This window comes from Littorina saxatilis, linkage group LG5, assembly GCF_037325665.1.
Source record: "Littorina saxatilis isolate snail1 linkage group LG5, US_GU_Lsax_2.0, whole genome shotgun sequence".
Classification (NCBI taxonomy): Eukaryota; Metazoa; Mollusca; class Gastropoda; order Littorinimorpha; family Littorinidae; genus Littorina; species Littorina saxatilis.
Window position 1 is genome coordinate 2,416,625 of NC_090249.1, and position 21,233 is coordinate 2,437,857.

A 21,233-nucleotide genomic window follows, 5' to 3' on the forward strand; every position below is an offset into this window, starting at 1 on the left:
GTGCGTGTGTGTGTGCGTGTGTGTGTGTGTGTGCGTGCGTGCGCGCGCATGTGTGAGTGTGTGTGTGTGTGTGTGTGTGGCTTGGTATATGTGTGTGTTGGTGAGTGTGTTGTGTTGTGTTCACCTGTGCAGTTGCCGAAAGTGCGACCTTTTAGAGCTTTGGTTTATTTGTGCACATTTAAAAAAAATGTGCCTTTCACTAAACAGCCAAACGTGTGTGCCCACATGTTGCCGCTATCCACGCACTATTAGATTGCAAGGGTTTTTGGGTTTTGGCTAGATGTTAACATGTGTGTTTTGCTCCTATCTGTCTTCCTGTCTCTAAACAAACCATCCTACGTGTCTGTGTTACAGGATTGACCACGTGCCCAGATGGTCAGTGGGGGGAAAGCTGCGAGTACCGGTGTCAGTGTGCGAGCGGTCAGTGTGACAGGGACAGCGGGGCGTGCGCTGACCAGTGTGACGTAGGCTGGTACGAGGGACAGGGTCAGACGTGTCAACAACGTGAGTTGTGTACTTGTCAGGGCTCTTTAGTCCTAGCAGCCTTCCTGGGCCTGACTCATCTAGATGTTTGAGAAGAGGATGAGGAATGGGAGAGGTGGTTTTGGTATGGTTGGAATGAGGATGGGGATGGACTGTGGTTGGGGGGAGGGGGAAAGGGGAGGGGGAGGGTGGGAGGGGAGGGGACGATGGAGAAAGGACAGGAAAACAAGCACGTGCAACCCACTGAAATAATTATTGTGCGCTGCCTTATGATAGCTTGTTTTCTGGCAAGGTATTGCTTCCTTCTTCACTTTTGAGCAATAACCAACAAACCAACCAACAAACACACGAATAAACACATAACCAATTCAATTCAATACCCAACAACGAAAAACCTACACACTTTCTAAGATCTCCTTTTTTGTTACGTCATTATTGTGTGTACCTCAATGAACCTTTTTTTGATTATATTTTCTTTCTTATTCGCTTCTCTCTTCTTTTGGTGAAACTAAACTCTTGGGAATAAAACAGAACAAATTAAAACGATTGTATTTCCAGGCAAAACCAGTGCGAGCAATAGCTGAATGGAAATAATGTCCACTGTTTTTTCGCTCAACTTATTCCCTTGACAGCCTCTAGCTCTCTGATGGCTAATCCACATTCCTACTGTTGATACATGGAGAAATAAAAAGATGAATGGGCCAATTTTTTGCACTGACGACTTAGTGCTTATCTGCGTGTCTCTTTTTCTACTCACTATCGAAAAATCATCAGTTCTGACCTTGATCATGACCTAGTACTTGTCTGACCTTATTTGACCTTGATTTGTTTTTGATGACAGAGGGGTGGGAGAGAGAAAAGCAACACCGAGAATGTATGTGAACGTGATCATGTACAGGTGTGTGTGTGTGTGTGTGTGTGTGTGTGTGTGTTTATTTGTGTGTGTGTGTGTTTGTGTGTGTCTGTGTGTGTGTGTGTGTGTGTGTGTGTGTGTGTGTGTGTGTTTATCTGTGTGTGTGTGTGTGTCTGTGTGTGTGTGTGTGTGTGTGTGTGCGTGTGTGTGTGTGTGTGTATGTGTGTGTGTGTGTGTCTGTGTGTTTTGAATTTTGTTTTGTTTTTGTGTGTCTCTAAAAAACCACTTTTCTTTACGGTGAAATAGATTATATACTATTGGTTTTATCCCTGTTCATGTTATGATGAGTTGACCTAGTTTGCTCTACTGTGCCGAGACAAAGTCGAACTGGCGCACGTGTCAAGGTTTTTGGAACCTTCTGATTTATTTATGTCTGTCTGTCTCAGTGTTTCGTTCTATATAATCAAGGAAAATCGGCACCTGCGGGTGTAACTAATTCATGTTATCCACCGTCTGTCCGCGTTTGGACCCTTTCGGACTAAATACTAAGATTGAGATAGACGATGTTCGGAAATAACTCTGTCGGGTTTGTATGGGTTGTGAAAGAGTGAATGCCCTTGCTTTTAGTGGGACAAATAAATCCACACGTGCTCCTTGTCCACGTGTTTCCGACACACCCTCGCTTGTGATTGGCTCAGTCGTGAAATGTTTGTCCTAGTAAAGGCAAGGGGCATTCACTCTTGCGCAACCCATACAAACCCAACAGAGTTATTTTCGGAATGTGTGTATTGACTGACTGATTGACTCCAGCGTTTTGAAGTACGGAATATAGCAATTCCCCAGCAGCAACATCAGTATTTCGGTATGTCTATATATATATATATATATATATAGCTATTCTGATGGACACGTGGGGGAATTTGGGGGCTGTGATTGGATGGTCTCACACATCCCTTTTCCGATTATCAAAGCATAATGCTACGGAAGTCGGCCATTGGCCATCTATGCCACACGATGTTTCAATCGACAACAGCATACACTGACAACTTGAAATTCTTCTCGGGAATGTTTTTCAGCTTTACAAATGTCGATAGCATACCCTTTTCTGCTAACTTCCCGATGAAACAGGACTCATTATTTTTTGTCCCAAAACACCACAAAATGCCCAAAGTTGAAAGATGTAGTACAAACAGGTGGGTAACACGGAACAGCCGTTTTTGTGTGCCTGTGTGAGCTCACATTTGCCGACTGACACAAACTTTCGCATTCGGCTTTTCTTATCTCGTAACTCCACACTAAATACCCCACTTCCCCTCTGAAGTATTGATGTACAGCCCATGGCACTAACATTCATGTTTTATCGTTTATAACTGAGGTTGAAAAATTCGCTTCATGATGAGACAAGTATAAATGCCATTCATCCAAACTGAAAACTTCGCTGCCGTCTGCTCGCGATTAGCTGTTCTCTTCTCCTCCCCTTGTTGCATCCTAGTTCTTCACTGAGTTGTTTCTAGTTTTCCGTTGATGTTGTGTTTTGGTCTTCTTCATAAGTAGTCTTGTTCAAAATTAAAAAAACTCAAACTTCTTTTTGTTGTATACGAATGAACTAATAAAAAGCTGTTTAACAGCTGTGTTGTCAAATCGAGTTTTTTTCCAAAGCCTGCGCAAAACTAATGCGCATAAGAAACGGCGTCTGCTATCAAAACCTGAGATCAACGAATCGACGCAAAAACTGTCATTTTGTAAGTTTGGAACAACAAATCAAGGTCAGAACAGCTATATAATCGCTATTGTATTTTCAGCGTAGCAATAGGGTCCGATATTTAGACTCGAACAAGTATAATGCGACTCGTCTTCGACTCGTCGGCATTATACTTGTCTCGTCTAAATATCGGACCCTATTGCTACGCTGAAAACACAATAGCTGTTAATATTACTTTTTAACGGACCTAAGGACGGACGCACGTTGCGTATTAATATATACTCCGATTACGAAGACACAGAATACCAAAGTGACGTGCATTTATTTTCATTTATTGCGTCAACTACCACCATTCCAATCGTCATGTGTTCAGTAAATCATCAATCTATTTGCAAATTTGAAATTTAAGCTAAAAAAAAGGTATTTTTTTGCGAACTTATATGACCGTCCCCAGATGACTGTGCCTCTCTTAGTTTAAACTTTCTGAGCGTGTTTTTAATCCAAACATATGATATCTATATGTTTGTGGAATCAGGAACCGACAAGGAATAAGATTAAATTGTTTTTAAATCGATTTCGGAAATTGTATTTTAATCATAATTTTTATATTTTTAATTTTCAGAGCTTGTTTTTAATCCGAATATAATATATGTATATGTTTTTTAAAATCAAAAAATAATACAGAATAAAGTAGATGTGTACTGCCGGGCAGTACATACCCCAAGCGAAGTCGTCCATCTGTGTGTACATGATTCTCTTTCTCTCTCTCTCTCTCTCTCTCTCTCTCTCTCTCTCTCTCTCTCTCTCTCTCTCTCTCTCTCTGTCTTAAAATGTGTCATCGATGACGTGTTTTCATACTTGCTAATGCGGCAGGCTAATCATGACGTCAAATTGAAACTTCTTGAAGTCTCTCAGAAAGGGACATGAAAACCATGTGGGGGTTACTAGTTTGGGCTGAAAAAAACCCCAACTCCACCTAAAATTCAAGCGCCTATGGGGCTGAATTATGCAGCATAAATTGTGAAACATCAGGATATCTCACACTTTCAATTCTGCCATCATGTCAAATCTGACAACAAACCTACCCACAAAATGTCATAAATATCGGTGTAGAATTGAGACTTAACGGTTTTTAACTGCCAAAAATAAGTTTTTTTGACTGGAATAGTTTGTCTTGAAATTCAGTTTGGGACAACGGACCCACCCACTAAATTTCATAAAGATAGGTGAAAATTTAAATGTAACGGTTTTTAACTGCCAAAATTATGTTTTTCTTCTGGAAAAGTATGGAGTGAAAATCAGTTGGGGACAACGAACCTACCCACAAAATTTCATAAATATCGATGAAGAATTGAGATTTAACGGTTTTTAACTGCCAAAAATAAGGTTTTTTGTCTGGAAAAGTATGTCTTAAAATTCAGTTTGGGACAACGGACCCACCCACTAAATTTCATAAAGATAGGTGAAGAATTGAAATTTAACGTTTTTTAACTGCCAAAATTATGTCTTTCTTCTGGAAAAGTATAGAGTGAAAATCAGTTGGGGACAACGAACCTACCCACAAAATTTCATAAATATCGATGAAGAATTGAAATTTAACGGTTTTTAACTGCCAAAATTATGTTTTTCTTCTGGAAAAGTATGGAGTGAAAATAAGTTGGGGACAACAAACCTACCTTTAAAATTTCATAAGAATCAGTGAAGAAATAGGATTTAACGATTTTTTAACGGCCTTTAAATCATTGGTGATGTCATCATAACCCAGTCGTTGTAGTTGTCGTCGTAGTTGTTGGTGTTGTTGTTGTCATGTTCGTTGTCGTGATTGTTGTTGTTCTCGTGTTGTTGTTTTTGTTGTTGTTGTTGTTGTTGTTGTTGTTGTTGTTGTTGTCGTCGTCGTCGTCGATGTCATTTGTTGTTGTTGTTGTTATCGTCGTCGTCGTCGTCATCGTCGTCGTTGTCAGAGGTTATTTCTAAAGATTTCATTGATAGTCTTTGTTCTCGTCACCAAGACTTGCTAAGAACAAGCTTGGAACAGCAAGAGTTCCAAGAACAAGATTAGAACAACTCATTACATCATTACCAGTACGTCATTTGTATTTAGAACACACTTTAGAAAAAAACCTCTTCAGCTACAAACCAGTCACCCTCACATGTCGGAGGTGTTTGTCTAAACCACTTACTGAAATGTTTTGAGGTTTAATGACCATACACATGTTGAACCGGTGAGTGTCTTCCGCTGCTTAATTCGCAAATAACTATTTTATTAAAGTCCGCTTGAAACGCTCAAAGATGAAATTCCATGTTAAAAAGTGACAAAAGTTTCACATTTTCCCGTTGTAACAGCTTCCGATGATATTATATGAAAATTCTGATCCTCTGAGAGGATTCCCCGAAACAAAATCAGTTTGTACGCCTAATTTTAATAGAATTGTCCAAACAGTGTCGCTAATATTGTGCTAAAAGATGAATTCTAGAACAATGTTCACAGACAGACACCACTTGGCAAAAAAATTTTCAGTGCTGGGAGATGAAAAAAAAAAACTACCTCGCTACGCGCGGGCTCCGCCCGCGCTCCGCTTGGATAAGATAAACGTAATTTTGGATCGTTTACTCTGAATCGCTCTACACACATACACACACACACACACACATACACACACACACACACACACACGCACAGACACACACACACACACACACACAGACACACACACACACACACACACACACACACACACACACACACACACGCATACACCACGACCCTCGTCTCGATTCCCCCTCTATGCGAAACAATCTGATTCGACACAAGATAACCTATAAAACTAAACTAAGTCTATCTATCTTTTCCAGGGAATGTTGCGCTGGGGAAATTTGCCAATGTATCCTCTGCGAGTCAAAGCCAGACTCCCGATCCAAGTTTCAAAGTCGTGGATGGTAACAGGAGTAACCAAGGTGACGCGGCCAACGACACTTGTGTATTCACGACCTCTGGATTAAAATACGTGGACTGGACTGTGGACCTAGAAAAGGATTACACTATCAGCAGCATATTACTCGTCTTTAGAGATACAGGTATGCAAACTTTGATTTATCTTTAGGTGCAGGAGAGGGGGGGGGGTAGTTGGGCAGACTTCGTGCGTGAGCGTTAGCTACTCTGTGGTTTACCTCTTCCGTGCGTGTACCTGTTCTGTAAATGTTTTTAACAGGGTGGGACTGATGATTGTTTGTGATGATGGTGGTCATGGTCGTGGTGAGGATGATGATAACGACGATGATGACGTCGATGATGAAGATGATGATACTAATGATGATGACGATGACGACGACGACGACGATGATGATGATGATGACGATGATGATGACGATGATGATGATGTTGATGATGATGATGATGACGACGATGAAGACGATGATGACGATGATGACGATGATGATGATGATGTCAAAAGTTAGTCTATCTCTGTCTGTCTCTCTCCCTATTTTTCTTTTGTTTTACTTACTTCTTGATTTAAAATCTAAACATTAACATGACTGTGGGTGAGATGAACAAAGTTGAAAAGCAAAAGAAATCTATACTCACCAACACAATGACAGCACGAACAAGAACAAAGTCAATGCTTCGTCGGGACCACAACCAAACAAACACACAGAACAACAAAAAGCAAAAACAGCACAGAACCCAAATGAGAGGGGTTAAAAGACGGAAGGAAACATAAAGGGAAGGAACTCTAATGAATAAAAGAAATTACAGGGGAGATAAGTTTTTAGAATCCCTATTATCTATAACTACTTCTCTCCCCTGTAATTTTCTTTCTTCGTGTGCTGTCCATGTATTGGTGAGTACAGGATTTTCTTTGTTTTTCAACTTCTTTAATTAAACCTTCTATAATTATGTAAGAATGATATGGTCGACGATTCGGCCGAGTTTAAAATTAAAAGTTATCGCCCTCTCTCTCTCTCTCTCTCTCTCTCCCTCTCTCTCTCTCTCTCTCTCTCTCTCTCTCTCTCTTCTCTCTCTCTCTGTCTGTCTGTCTCTCTCTCTGTCTCTCTCTTGTCTCTCTCTCTGTCTCTCTCTGTCTCCCTCTGTCTCTCTGTCTCTCTCTGTCTGTCTGGCTCTCTCTCTATCTCTGTGTGTGTGTGTCTCTCTCTCTGTCTGTCTCTCTGTGTCTCTTCTGTCTGTCTGTCTGTCTGTCTGTCTGTCTGTCTGTCTGTCTGTCTGTCTGTCTCACTCTCTCTCTCTCTTTCTCTCTCTCTCTCTCTCTCTCTCTCTCTCTCTCTCTCTCTCGGATCTGCTACAGTGATGTACCTTTGGAGAGAAGAATGAATGATTGATACTGAGTTGATTGAACAAAGAACGAATGTACGAAATATTTACTCCGGAGTAAATTTTTCGTGGAGTAAAAATTTCGTGTTACACCGGTATCATTGCATTATTCGTCGCGGAAATAATCAGCTACCTTCAACACTTGTGTTGACAGCAAGCATGCTACAGTGCTTAAGAGGATTGTCAAGATTGACATATCATATCATGGGATTGTTGAAATATATGTAAAAAATAAATAAAAATAAAACATAAAAATAAAATAAAAAGGCTAACTTCGACCGAGACAAGATCGGATTGAACTAAAATTCCACAATAAGTCATTGCGTCAGGTGAAACTCTCCCTTTAATTTCGTGAGAAGACAACTGCGCATTGAGAGACGTAATGAGTGTGAGGGAGGTGGTCTGTATTTTGCTTCTGATCAATGCAGCAATCCTCTTTTTGTCTCAGAACATTGCGTAAGCATATTTTGCGGTCAGGGAACAGGTACGACGTCACTCATCAAAAAGTTAATGCGTTGTACGTGCACATGAAATCACGCCACACACATGCAGCTTAGTGTAGGACCGAGTACTTGCGCTCTCGACCTCGTCAAGAAGATTACAGAAACAAATGTGCGCATGTACGTAGTAATCAATGTATACCTGCTCACGGACAGAGTAGTTGCCGGACGTTCAATTGCAAGCATGAACGACGGGCGAAGTGACGCAGTGGTAAGACGTCGGCCTCCTAATCGGGAGGTCGTGAGTTCGAATCCCGGTCGCTGCCGCCTGGTGAGTGAAGAGTGGAGATTTTTTCGATCTCCCAGGTCAACTTATGTGCAGACCTGTTAGTGATTTAACCCCCTTTAAGTGTACACGCAAGCACAAGACCAAGTGCGCACGGAAAAGATCCTGTAATCCATGTCGGAGTTCGGTGGGTTATGAAAACACGAAAATACTCAGCATGCCTACCCAACAAAAGCGGAGTGAAGATGACTATGCTCCCAGAGTATAGTTTGGGGAACCCAAATGGGCAAACGAGCTCACACGTCACCAGAATTTCGGGAACGCTGAAGAAGACAGAAGCAAGCATAAACATCCCCCCTCTACTAACACACACACACACACACTCACACACACACAGACAGACACAGACACAGACAGCACACACAGACACACACACAGACACACACACACATACACACACACACACACACACGTACACACGCACACACACACACACACACACTCACACACACACACACACACAAACACACACACAAACAACACAGACACACACACGCAAACAATACACAGACAGACAGACAGACAGACAGACAGAGACGAGACAGACAGACAGAGGCGAGACAGACAGACAGAGACGAGACAGACAGACAGAGACGAGACAGACAGAGACGAGACAGATAGAGACGAGACAGACAGACAGACAGAAACAGACAGACAGGCAGGTTTAAATCTTGACAGTCTTTTTAGATTACTTTAACAATGACAGGAATAGATTATCCGACTTTAACAAAGATTCATGTTTGCAACTCACCCCTCCCCCCCCCCCCGCCCCCCCCCCCCCCCCCCCCCCACCCATACCACCTCCTTTTCTTCGGCTTGACTACCAACCGTCGGTGATACCTCTTCATGCCGCCTCTCACCTTTTTCCTCAAGGGGAACCCCCTAGAAGGAAATGGGAAGCCATAAAACCTGTCCCCTGTCTTGGCAATCAATGACACAGATCCCTTGGGTCCCTCCCATGATGGAACCATCCGTCGAAAGGACACGGTGATCTGGAAGCGTCCCTTTTTGAACCGGCGGTCAGCCTGGGCTTAAAGAGAAACGACACCGATTAAACAAAGAGATGCGTCTCTTCTTGACCTTCTCTTCTAACGTGAAATCTCTGACGTCAAGAACGAAAGAATGTTCGTGAAGACGTCATACTGCGATTGATGGCGCGCGTCAAATAAACACTCTATCACTTATTCTACATGTCTTTCGAGGAACTGAAAAGTAATTAGGGAACAAATGTGACCCTCCACCACGGGATGAGTCGCATGTCACCTTTGCATGATTTTCATATTTTTACATTTTCCTAAAGAGTTTTTTATGCTCTATCCAGTGGTGAAAACCGTTTTAGAAAAGAGCAAAAACTGTTTGAGTTATAAGCCTGTGACTAAGGTGACCCTCACACTGTTACCAGACATTCCGCGGACTTAGCGCAGAACCGCGCGAGGTGACATGCGACTCATTTCGTGGTGGAGGGTCACAAATGTTGTTTCCGTGACTTCGTCACAGCAGCAGTGGAAAATTACTCGAAAGGTCCCGCCAGGCTGTGTACGTTTCGTTAGTGTGTACTATGAAAGGATCAAGCTCGTGTGTTTTGGTGACAATTGTGTACAACTTTAATTCAGTGACAGGTTTTCCTTGTTTCACTGCGTAACGTGAACGAACCATTAGCTAACATGATACTGCAGTGTAGAATTGCCTGCGGTTACTTCCATCAGCTTGAGCACAAACACAAAACATTGACATTGACATTGTAGTAAGCAGTACAGACTCGACCGTTTCTGCTCTGTATCCAACAGATTTGAATTAAATTGCCCTGAATTGAATTGAATTGAATAACATTGCATTGCATTGAATTGAATTGAATTGAATTGAATTGAATTGAATTGAATTGGTTTGAATTGTATTGAATTGACCTGACTTGAATAGAATTAAAATTGAAATGTATTGAATTGAATTGAATTGAAGTGCATTGCATTGAATTGAATTGGATTGATTTGAATTGAATTGAATCAGCTTGAGCTGAAAGGCTTATGTCTGTACTTTCTATTACAATGTCGATGATTGTGTGTATTATTCCCCTTTGCGTGTATATACAAGCACATTCTCCTGGAATTAGAGTAAGACTGGCTAAAAGGCGGCGGAAATAACGGCCACGCACGTAATAATCAACTCGTGCCTACGGGTGTGCGTGGGAGTAGCAGATCAAACGTACAGGAAAAAGAAAATAATTGCCACCAGTTGTTTTTTCTCTGATCTTGCGTCCAGGGAACAGCGTGTATCGTACCGTCGTTCAGAGAGAGACAGAAAGAGACAGAGAGAGACAGAGAGAGAGAGATACAGAGAGAGAGAGAGAGACAGAGAGAGAGAGAGAGAGAGAGACAGAGACAGAGAGACAGAGAGACAGGGAGAGACAGAGACAGATATATATACGACTTGTGTGTGTGTGTGTGTGTGTGTGTGTGTGTGTGTGTGTGTGTGTGTGTGTGTGTGTGTGTGTGTGTGTGTGTGTGTGTGTGTGTGTCCGCGATGCACGCCCAAGGTTCTCAATGGATCTGTTTCAAATTTGGTGGGCATATTCAGGTAGACCCCGGACACAACCTGCTCGATGAGATATTTCAACACGTGCTCTCAGCGCGCAGCGCTGAACCGATTTTGGTTTTTCTCTGGATCCATTCCCAGTAACTCTTCCTTATCTTCTCCAGTGTTTTCAGCGTTTATCTCCCTTCCTTCGTGTGGCGTCAATCCATATTCCCATTACTATGTTACTATTTTTAGAATGTCACTGCACTGTCCAGAACGCTTTCATTGCACCCGTAAGTTGTCCTTACTGTAAAAGTGAAAAGGTCGAATCAATTTATAGCCACGCGAAAAATACACTGTCATCTATCTCTATATATTTATAGATATAGATATACATATATATATACGGCTTCTCTGTGTGTGTGTGTGTGTTTGTGTGTGTGTGTGGGCAACACCTGTGGATTGTAGAGGTCTGTTTGTGATGTGGTCTGGCGACTTTGGTGTGTCTGTATGATCAGGCCTTCCTTCGAGAAGCCATAACAGTTATTCTCAATCCCGTTTGAGTGGACTTCGCCTTCAAAGGTGATAGTGGTGTTTTGGCACTCGGTTACTTTTGGCGTCGTCGACAGCGATGGGACTCGACATGAAATGTTCAGGCCACTGAATCATTTTCGTGCTGTTCCCATTCCACCTGGGAGGGACCTAAGCTTGGCGGGTCCATGGTTCGGAACTTTGGGGACAAAGTTCATTCAAAGGGGATCGAGTGTGACAGGGAGACTACCGTCGCCCTTCACAGCAGACTCTGCAGAGTTGTTCGCCTTAGAAGTTGTGGGCTTTTCTTGCATGTACCCGTAAGTTGTCCTCACTGTAAAAGTGCAAAGGTCGAATCTATTTATCGAAAAATCCACTGTCATCTATCTCTATATATTTATATATATAGATAGATATATACGGCTTCTGTGTGTGTATGTGTGTGTGTGTGTGTGTGTGTGTGTGTGTGTGTGTGTGTGTGTGTGTGTGTGTGGAGGCAACATCTGTGGATAGTAGAGTTCTGTTTGTGATGGGGTCTGGCGGCTTTTGTCTGTCTGTATGTTCTGGCATTTGGGAAGCCATAACAGATAATATAGGGCTTAGAAATAAGCTCTAAAATTCTCAATCCCGTTTGACAGGACTTCGCCTTCAAAGGTGATTGTGGTGAACCGCCACGCTGTCTGTCTCTGTCTCGCGATTCACCCCGGCGAGAGAGAGAGAGAGAGAGAGAGAGAGAGAGAGAGAGAGAGAGAGAGAGAGACAGACAGACAGACACACACACACACCCCCCCTCACCACACACACACACACACACACACACACACACACACACACACACACACACACACACACACACACACACGATACAGATAGACAGACAGACATAGGGGAAGGGTTCCTAATATGGACCACTTTTTGTTTCATGCTGATAACTAGCTTGTTTTCTTGCGAAGAAGTTTCATTTTGTGTTTGGTAGTCCTTCTCTCATAGGTTAACCGTTAGGCCTAATTAAAGTGAAATAGCTTTGATAGACATTCAGCAAAAATTAGATAAAGAAAAAATCACAAAGGGTCCATATTAGGAGCCTGGGCGCCTAATATGGACCAGTGAAGCGGCCTTCACGAACCACTGTAAAAAGCTCCCTATATTTCAAAATAACATGATACAACTTAACGTACAAGTCAGCCTAATTAAAATATGCTCTAGATTTATCTGTTTCGGGTTGATGAGAGCATTACTTGAAGCACATCAGAAAACTAAAGAAGCTTATCAAAAACAGAGTGAAAATAAGTGAAATTATCAACTTCCACGAAAAGAAGACTTTTTGTTGCTTTGTTTTTAAATCTCGTGGGCTAGTTATAGGTTATTTCCAGCAAGCTTCTTAATGAATTAATGAAAATAGCCTTTAGCTTTTATTTTCTTCGATTTGTTGAAGGTGGACTCGCACATACTTTGAGATTTTGCTATTATTTTTTGTTTGTAACAAATACGGTTTTAGCTGTCATATATAGCAATTTTTGTGTGATAAAAGCTTTGGCTGTGGACAGAAACGAGTCCGTTTTAGGCGGCAAATTTAGAGTGAACGCTGCCAAAAGTGAAAACAAGTCGCGTAAGGCAAAATTACTACATTTAGTCAAGCTGTGGAACTCACAGAATGAAACTGAACGTAGTCCGCCGCTAGTGCAAAAGGCAGTGAAAGTGACGAGCCTGTTTGGCGCGGTAGCGATTGCGCTGTGCTTTATAGCACGCTTTACTGTACCTCTCTTCGTTTTAACTTTCTGAGCGTGTCTTTAAAGGCACAGTAAGCCTCCCGTAAACCATCACAGAGCTCCCCGAGCGTCTAAATACAGTACAAGCATACTTCCATTTGAACGCTCACCGAACGGGAACATCCTGGCTGCTTTCTGTCGAGCGTGAGACATTTTCCAAGAATTTATTTTCGTGGACTTGGTCCTCTACAACAATGGCGCCTCGTTTTGGTGCTAGACCTAACTTTTAAAATCTAAATGATAAATTGACAGCTTGTTACACAAACATTCTTTAATCATAAAAGAATTCGTTTTTCATCAAGACAAGATCAGAACAATTCGAAGTTGTGAAAGTTTAAAAAAAGAAAAGCCCGGAAGCAGGGTCACGCAAGGGTCGTGGCAGACGACGGTTTTATCAGTGCAAATCGCCGTTCCTCTCAACAGTCAAAAGCCATCGCTAGAGTTCTTGTGAACCACAGCCGTTGTTTCGTGCATAAAAAACGTGCTTTTGTAGATAAGCTCACGTCGAGTCGCATTCAAATGACTAACTATGACGACTGCATTGTGAAAAGGGAAAACTGGATCACACGGGTTCACGATGGCTCAGGGGTAAGACTGATAAACCACGCAAAAATAAATTCTTTGAAAATTGTTCGCTCTTTACGGAGGGCACCTAGGATGTTCTCAATTGGTGAGTGTTTAAATGAAAGGGTGTTTGTACTGTGTGTAAAAGCCTGACCGTATCTGTGATGGTTTACGGGAGGCTTACTGTGCCTTTAATCCAAACATATCATATCTATATGTTTTTGGAATCAGGAACCGACAAGGAATAAGTGAGAGGAAATAGTTTTTAAAACGATTTCGGAAATTTAATTTTGATCATAATTTTTATATTTTTATTTTTCAGAGCTTGTTTTTAATCCAAATATAACATATGTATATGTTTTTGGAATCAGAAAATGACGAAGAATAAGATGAAATTGTTTTTGGATCGTTTAATAAAAAAATAATTTTAATTACAAGTTTCCGATTTTTAATGACCAAACTCACTCATTAGTTTTTAAGCCACCAAGCTGAAATGCAATACCAAACCCCGGCCTTCGTCGAAGATTGCTTTGCCAAAATTTCAATCAATTTAATAGAAAAATGAGGGTGTGACAGTGCCGCCTCAACTTTTACAAAAAGCCGGATATGACGTCATCAAAGGTATTTATCAAAAAAATGAAAAATGTCCGGGGATATCATACCCAGGAACTCTCATGTCAAATTTCATAAAGATCAGCCCAGTAGTTTAGTCTGAATCGCTCAACACACACACACACAGACAGACATACACACACACACACACACACACATACACATACACCACGACCCTCGTCTCGATTCCCCCCCTCTATGTTAAAACATTTAGTCAAAACTTAACTTGACTAAATGTAAAAGAGAAAAAGCCTAACGGTTTTGAGATTTGTGTTTCTGCAACTGTTTTGACATGTGCAAGTTATCCAGAGAGGGTGAATACAGCGAATAACACTTTTTTGAGCGCTCTAGCGCCGTTAGTCTGTCGGAACAGAAGGTGATCCATATTAGGAGCCGGTCCATATTAGGAGCCCTTCCCCCACAGGGCCAGCCAGCCAGACGGACAGAGACACGTACCGGACCTACTTGCAAGCCACTTCGCCCTAATTTCGTAGAGTGGCTAGACCAACGAACACTGTCCACCATCGAACAAGAAAAGCCAGACCCGGCCAATGCCCTTGAAGGGGTCGACTCTCCTGAGAAGGAAACAGGATGAGGCGGCAATTCCCAGGGTATTTCCGCTCCTGATCACGTGTCCTGACAGCCAATCGGTCTTCTTCTTTTATCAGTCCGTGTCGAGAGACCTTCAAAAGAGCATCCTTGATAGGCTGGGCGAGCGAGCATTTCCCATTCCATAATTATACGGGTTGTCTCTCTTGAGAAGAAGGTAAAAGGTTGTTCTGGAGCTTCTGCTTGCTGCTAGCTGTCGGTTGACCGTTTAAGAATGGTAATAAGATTATATGACGGTGTGTTTTGTGTTTTATAGATGGGGCGTTATTAGGGTGATGCTTGTTCGGTTAAGGATTCCTCGTTCTAAGAAGGCGATTACTGACATTCTTTCTTCATTTCTCAGTCGTTTTCAAGAAACCGCACACGTTTTTGCAAAAACATAATGTCATAGATAAACACACGCACACGCACGCACGCACGCACGCACACACGCACGCTCGCACACACACACACACGCACACACACACACACACACACACACACACACACACACACACACACACACACACGTACACACACACACACACACACGCTCTTAAACAGAAACAAAAATGCAAGCACGAAAGCAGGCAAGCTAGCAATTAACGCACAACCGCAGTCTAAGTATAAGATACAAACGCAGCAGTGAGCGACCCTTCCCCAACCCTTCGCTGCCAGTAAACCACCCAATAAACCACCCAATAAACCACCCAGTAAACCACCCAATAAACCACCAATAAACCATCCAGTAAACCACCCAATAAACCACCCAGTAAACCACCCAATAAACCACCCAGTAAACCACCCAATAAACCATTTCTTCCTCAACCTCGTAGTCAAGGAGACATCCAGGAAAATGCAATCACCCTCTGACCAAGTACAGACACCCAGACACCTCACTGCCCCACTGTCGTTTGTCCTTTAAATGAAAATGTCACGACAGTTACAGTTGGAGTGGGAGTTTGGAGAGCTTTCATTGGAAAGCTGCCTGCCTTCCCGTGTTAAACCTCTCGTTTCATTCACTCTATTACCCAAATGCTGTGAAATTTGTGTCGATTCCACCCAGAGGAGTCGCTCTACCCAGGTGTATGCGTGTTCAGGTGTGATCAGTCATCTGCACTTATGGCAGAATGGCCGAGGTCTATTACGTGCCACTGCGGTAACACAGGAATGGGACATAGCTACCGTCTGTGAGCCTGCACATAAACCTGACCCGTGTCTGTCCCGGCCTAGATTCGCTTCTCTGATCCTAGGATCACAAGCCAAGTGCTCCAGCAAGTGAGCCACAGCTGTCCATGATTTTACCTTGAATAAGAGCAGCCTTTCGATTGTAAACAAGTTAACAATTAACATCCTGACATTTAAAAAATCCTCTCACATAATTTTGCGGATGGACAAAGGTGTCAGTTACAAGATTAATTCAACCCTACAGTACCCCCTTCCTCGAAATACCACACACAAAAACTCACACTCACCTGGTTGTTTGGGCTATATGTCCAAGAGGAACGATCCTCTTTTTTTTTTTATTTTTTTTTTTTAAATAAGTAATGAGTTTGCTCATTGAAGTTATCTTTTTTATATAATTTTAATGTTTTATTTATTTATTTTTTTAACAATCTCTTAAAAAATTTTATTTTTATTTTATTGTTTTCTTTCTTCTCTTGCTGGTCCCGACGCTTGTTCGCTCTCACGCCGCCCCGTCCCAGCACTCACTGCAACATCCACCCCTGAACTTCGTTCCGCCGCCAGATTTGTGTTTTGCGCTTTCTGAGTCAACCAGTGTAAGAGAAACGATCCTCTTATTCAACAAAACAGTCTGACCGAATTTGTGTTTGTTTGAATGATAGTTTACACATGAAGGAACATGTCTTTAAGCTTGGAATAACTTCTTCTTTTCGTGTCTCTGGGTAGTTAATCGGCACTGACACAAATTGCTGTCCCGGTTAAAGGCATACTGAATGTCTGTCTTCTTAGATGTTGCAAAGCTAACGGAACAACATAGGGGATGATTGCGAGGACAACCAGACACTGTCGACAGAATTAAGCAGGCTCAAAATGGCGTTGGGGCAATGACCAGTGGGAGACATGAAGACGAAGAAAAAGACGAAGCAGAAGAAGAAGAAGAAGAAGAAGAAGAAGAAGAAGAACAACAACAACAACAACAACAACAACAACAACATCGATAACAACAATATCGATAACAACAATATCGATAAAAAAAATCTTTTCTATTCATGTTTTGTCTCCCTTTATTGTACAGTACATCTGGTAAATAATGTTTCAGCCAAAATATGAAATTGAATTTTGTTGAAATTGTAATGATAAAGCTAAAGCCAGTCGTGCTGATGGCGTATGTATTATATTTTAGTCGAGATAGTACATACGAATCATGGAAGTCTTAACAATCTTACAGAGTCGATAACAACATTAACGACGTTGACGACAACGGCGACGAAAACGAAAAATACAAAACAAAACACACATCTGCTAGACCGTACTCGATCGATACATGTCGGTCAGGAAAAAACACATCAACAAAAAACAAAAACCAGTCACAGTAAATGCAATGCAGGTCATGACGTTAGCGTATTATTTCACGTCAAACTCTGGCAGACAAATCAGCACAAATTCCAGTTTAGCTTATTGTCCGCGTTGCATTAGTTCCCCTTCTCCTCACTGCTGACACATGGCCCAGTCGTGCATACATCGGCAGACAAACGTTTCCGTTCGTTTGAAAGTCAAATGGGCCCCCCAGGGCAGATCTCTTTTTATGCTGAGATGTTATTTTAGGGCGGGATAGGAAGCTTCCCGCCACGCACAGGAGTTCGGTAACTTTCCTTTTCACTTGAAGGTGTCATCCACAGACAGAATTGCAGCGGGGAAAAACATTATTAGAAACGTTTAACCGAGCTGAAGAGAATGCAAAGACAATGTACAGTTGAAAGATAGAAACCCTTATCACATGTACAGGCCTGTAAAGGTCTCATTTAAAGGATACCCTTATCCCATGTAAAGGCCTGGACAGGTAAGCATGTGTCTTTGTTGAAGGTTAGATACCCTTACCCAATGTAAAGGCCTGAACGAGTAAGCATGTGTCTTTGTTGAAGGTTAGATACCCTTACCTAATGTAAATGCCTGGACGGGTAAGCATATGTGTCTTTGTGGAAGGTTAGATACCCTTACCCAATGTAAAGGCCTGAACGGGTAAGCATGTGTCTTTGTTGAAGGTTAGATACCCTTACCCAATGTAAAGGCCTGGACGGGTAAGCATGTGTTTTTGTTGAAGGTTAGATACCCTTACCCAATGTAAAGGCCTGAACGGGTAAGCATGTGTCTTTGTTGAAGGTTAGATACCCTTACCCAATGTAAAGGCCTGGAAGGGTAAGCATGTGTCTTTGTTGAAGGTTAGATACCCTTACCTAAGGTAAAGGCCTGAACGGGTAAGCATGTGTCTTTGTTGAAGGTTAGATACCCTTACCCAATGTAAAGGCCTGGAAGGGTAAGCATGTGTCTTTGTTGAAGGTTAGATACCCTCACCCAGTGTAAAGGCCTGAACGGGTAAGCATGTGTCTTTGTTGAAGGTTAGATACCCTTACCCAATGTAAAGGCCTGGACGGGTAAGCATGTGTCTTTGTTGAAGGATACCCTTACCCATTGCAAAGTGCTGGACAGATAAGCATGACTGTGTCTTAGTTGACGGATAGATACCCGTATCCATTGTCAAGGCTTGGAAGTGTTAGCCTGTGTAATAGTTGAAGGATAGATACCCCTACCCCCTATAACGGCCTGGACGGAATATCATGTGTTTTTCTTTAAGAATAGATACCATTTCTCCATGTAAAGGCCTGGACGGATTAGCATGTATGTATTAGTTAAAGGTTAGATACTCTTATTCCTTGTAAATGCCTGGACGGGTTAGCATATATGTAGTTAAAGGTTAGATACTCTTATTCAATGTAAACGCCTGGACGGGTTAGCATGATATTAACTGAAGGATAGATACCCGTATTCAATGTAAAACGCCTGGACGGGTTAGCATGTGTGGTAGTTGAAGGATAGATATACCATTTCGCCATGTACAGGCCTGGACGGTTTAGCATATAATATATGTATTAGTTGAAAGTTAGATACTGTTATCCCTTGTAACTGCCTGGGCAGATTTCTTGTCATTAAAGTGGTCCTTTGCGCGGGAAGGACGCCATCTTTATGAAGAGCATGCTGAGCAGCCATTTTGCTGCAGATGACAACGTTTGCGAATCAGTGCCAGTGTTAATACGAGGGACCCAAGGCACTCAAGCAGAATCAATGTAGGGATTGATTTCGTACTGTGTAGATATTCTTCAGTTAGATGTAAACTAAACTGTCATAATTTGCAAGGAAATGGCAGCAGCCAAGTCATTTAGTGAGAAGTTGGAATACTGCTGGTGCTCTGTTATTTTGGGTTCAAGTGCTAGTCTTTCGGATGAGACGAAAAACCGAGGTCCCTTTGTGTACACTACATTGGGGTGTGCACGTTAAAGATCCCACGATTGACAAAAGGGTCTTTCCTGGCAAAATTGTATAGGCGTAGATAAAAATGTCCACCAAAATACCCGTGTGACCTAGAATAATAGGCCGTGAAAGGTGGATGCAGCGCCTAAAGGCAGTCGATCTACTGGCCGATGTGAATGCGTGATATATTGTGTAAAAAATTCCATCTCACACGGCATTAATAGGTAACATGCGCCTTGAGTCGCCTTGTGTGGTGAGATACGTGCGCGATATAAATCCTCGTAAATAAAATAAAAGCCGTAGATACGTGAGTGTGTGTGTGTGTGTGTGTGTGTGTGTGTGTGTGTGTGTGTGTGTGTGTGTGTGTGTGTGTGTGTGTGTGTGTGTGTGTGTGTGATGATATCGTGAAGCTAATTGTATGCGTTCTGTGTGAAACACATAGACAGTGACACAGTACAGACAAACCACATGCACACACGTACAGGAAGACAAAACAGACAGACCCGTTGGTGTGAGAGAGAGAGAGAGAGAGAGAGAGAGAGAGAGAGAGAGAGAGAGAGAGAGAGAGAGAGAGAGAGAGAGAGAGAGAGAGAAAGAGAGAGAGAGAGAGAGAGAGAGAGAGAGAGAGAAAGAGAGAGAGAGTGAGAGAGAGAGAGAGAGAGAAAGAGAGAGAGAGAGAAAGAGAGGGAGAGAGTGAGAGAGAGAGAGAGAGAGAGAGAGAGAGAGAGAGAGAGAGAGAGAGAGAGAGAGAGAGAGAGAGAGAGAGAGAGAGAGAGAGAGAGAGAGAGAGAGAGAGAGAGAGAGAGAGAGAGAGAGAGAGAATTTCGATGCTTGTTCCTATTTACGCCTTTTAACGTTCACAGTTTAGAGATGCAATTTATCTGAATACACCATCGGGTCAAAGACAGGATCGTCAACCCATTGGGGACGAATTTAGAGATAATTACGACACGCAGCAAAAAGATTTAACTTCAGTCAGCTTGAATGTGAATAGACATCCTCATAACACAGATTGAGCATCGTTCGTTGCTTATGACACTGCCTTTCTTTCTTTCTTTCTTTCTTTCTTTCTTTATTTGGTGTTTAACGTCGTTTTCAACCATTCAAGGTTATATCGCGACGGAGGGAAGGGGGGGAGATGGGATAGAGCCACTTGTCAATTGTTTCTTGTTCACAAAAGCACTAATCAAAAATTTGCTCCAGGGGCTTGCAACGTAGTACAATATATTACCTTACTGGGAGAATGCAAGTTTCCAGTACAAAGGACTTAACATTTCTTACATACTGCTTGACTAAAATCTTTACAAACATTGACTATATTCTATTCAAGAAACACTTAACAAGGGTAAAAGGAGAAACAGAATCCGTTAGTCGCCTCTTACGACATGCTGGAGAGCATCGGGTAAATTCTTTCTCGTCCCAACCAATATGGGACTCCCCCTAACCCGCGGGGGGCATGACACTGCCTGTTCATGTACGGTTTTGTAGCCAGCCTAAGGGGGGGGTTTGTAGCCAGCCTAAGGGGGGGGGGTTTGTAGCCAGCCTAAGGGGGGTTTTGTAGCCAGCCTAAGGGGGGGGGGTTGTAGCCAGCCTAAGGGGGGGGGGTTGTAGCCAGCCTAAGGGGGGTTTTGTAGCCAGCCTAAGGGGGGGTTTGTAGCCAGCCTAAGGGGGGGTTTGTAGCCAGCCTAAGGGGGGTTTGTAGCCAGGCTAAGGGGAAGATGTGTCCGTGTGTATAACATGTATAGAGCAATTCAGAGAAAATATCTGGACCGATTTTCATGAAACTTTGCACACACAATCTTCCAAATGACACCCCTAGAGTTCTTTTGTTTATTCTGATCTCTATTTGTTTCGATAACTGTCGTTGATGACGTCATATCAGCGTGTAGTAAAAATTGAGGCGGCACTGTCACGACATTATTTGTCAACCAAATTGATTGGAATTTTGGTCAAGCAATCTTTGACTCAGCATATCAGCTTGAGATTCGGTGAATCAATTTCGGAAGTGATTCATTT

General features: G+C 42.4%; 1 protein-coding gene across 1 annotated transcript in view; it reads left to right on the forward strand.

The window, feature by feature from the left end:
* Positions 1-21,233, forward strand: part of LOC138965974 (uncharacterized) — a 75,200-nt gene that overhangs the window by 6,928 nt on the left and 47,039 nt on the right. Inside the window, exons 2-3 of the mRNA XM_070338059.1 lie at positions 355-504; positions 5,892-6,113. Coding sequence (XP_070194160.1) covers positions 355-504; positions 5,892-6,113 — 372 coding nt within the window. The remainder of the gene's footprint in view (positions 1-354; positions 505-5,891; positions 6,114-21,233) is intronic.